The following is a 1,627-nucleotide window of genomic DNA, read 5'->3' as shown; positions in this document are numbered from 1 at the left end:
TAAAAAAAACCACAGTAATTTTGGCATAGAAATTTGAAAGAAAAATAAACTGAACATGCAACGAGGTCTTGCAAAGTGAAATATTTTTTTAAAGAAAATAATCCCCACATTTTAGGTCCAACTTATTAATGAAAAAAATTCACACAGTACAACATTTAACATGGTTTTACTTATTCGATTAAAAGACTGTAAGTTAGCCCTCTCTTATGTAGCTTCTGGTTTTAAAATAAAACTATTTCTCATAAAAGAAAAAAAAAGGCCACAGTAAAAGCCTGGAATGTGATGGTATAACAGGCATGTATCTCTAAAAAAGGAAAAGTGGGTTTGGGGGATGTAGCTCAGTGGTAGGATGTTTGCCTGACATGCTCAAAGCTCTGGATTTGATAGTACCACTATGAGAATGAATGAATGAATGAATGAATGAATGAATGAATGAATGAAATTCTTGGAAACAGGTCCAGGGAGGTGGCTCAGTAGAATAAGCACTTCCCTGGCAAGCGCAGGGGCCTGAGTTCAGTCCCTGGTTCCGCCAAAAAAAGAAAAAAAAAGTATTCTCAATAAAATTATGGAGGAAAAGAAAAAATTCTTGGAAACAATCCAAGTTAAATATAAAGCTTTGTTCTTAATTGTTCCTTACCGGGCAGGTGCTATCTCCCAGCCCTATTGTTTGTTACAATAAGAGTTAAATACACCTTTTTGGATAGACCTAACAGCTGCTGATTTTCCATTAGGAAAAAATTACTCTTTTTCGGAAATAATCGGCTCAAGTAAACCTTGGGAACCTAATCTTTTTAAAGTTGCATGGTGTTTGTCATACAGTACTAAACTCTTAAAAATTGAACATTGAATATATGCTTTTTCTTCAGCATGGTGCCTGTGTAAACGCAATGGACTTGTGGCAATTCACTCCTCTTCATGAGGCAGCTTCTAAGAACAGAGTTGAAGTGTGTTCTCTTCTCCTAAGTTATGGCGCAGATCCAACACTGCTGAATTGTCATAATAAAAGTGCTATAGATCTGGCTCCCACACCACAGTTAAAAGAAAGATTATCATGTGAGTATAAAAATTACAAATGTTCAGATAACATAGTGATATCAATAAACAAGATTTTTTTCTTTCTTATTTTTACAAATATTTAGCACATTCATACTGGTGCTATATGCATGACTGTCCCATCAGATGGTTTGTACCATTAGTGGTAGAAGTAGTTTATAGTCAAATACATTCTGGCCTCTTGTGAATGTGTTGAATAATAGAATACTGACACCTGTATCTATTTATTATGATTTATCATAATTAACAACTTGGAAGTGTCAACTTACTATAGATGCTATAAGATATGTAGGGGCCTGATGGCACACACCTATAATCCCAACACTCAAGAAGCTGAGGCAGGAGGATCATTGAATTCAAGACCAGCCTGGGCTACAAAATGAGTTCAAGGCCAGCCTGAAGTGCATAGTGAGACTCTACCTCAAAAAACAACAAACCCCACTACACTAAGAAGATATAGTAGTGTTTAGAAATTACTACTTTTCATATGTATTAGTCTTATTATGATGGTATGCTTTGGAAGTGAAAGCTTTTGAGTTTGATACTATCTTTAATAGGACTTTCTAGTTAATCT

At 35.0% G+C, this 1,627-nt stretch overlaps 1 protein-coding gene across 1 annotated transcript in view; it reads left to right on the top strand.

Moving 5' to 3' along the window:
- Nucleotides 1-1,627, top strand: part of Tnks2 (tankyrase 2) — an 81,492-nt gene that overhangs the window by 32,680 nt on the left and 47,185 nt on the right. Inside the window, exon 8 of the mRNA XM_004632061.2 lies at nucleotides 867-1,053. Within this exon, the coding sequence (XP_004632118.1) occupies nucleotides 867-1,053 (187 nt within the window). The remainder of the gene's footprint in view (nucleotides 1-866; nucleotides 1,054-1,627) is intronic.

The sequence above is a fragment of the Octodon degus genome, unplaced genomic scaffold, assembly GCF_000260255.1.
Source record: "Octodon degus isolate 3935 unplaced genomic scaffold, OctDeg1.0 scaffold00046, whole genome shotgun sequence".
NCBI lineage: Eukaryota > Metazoa > Chordata > Mammalia > Rodentia > Octodontidae > Octodon > Octodon degus.
This window is presented reverse-complemented; position numbering and strand designations above follow the sequence as displayed.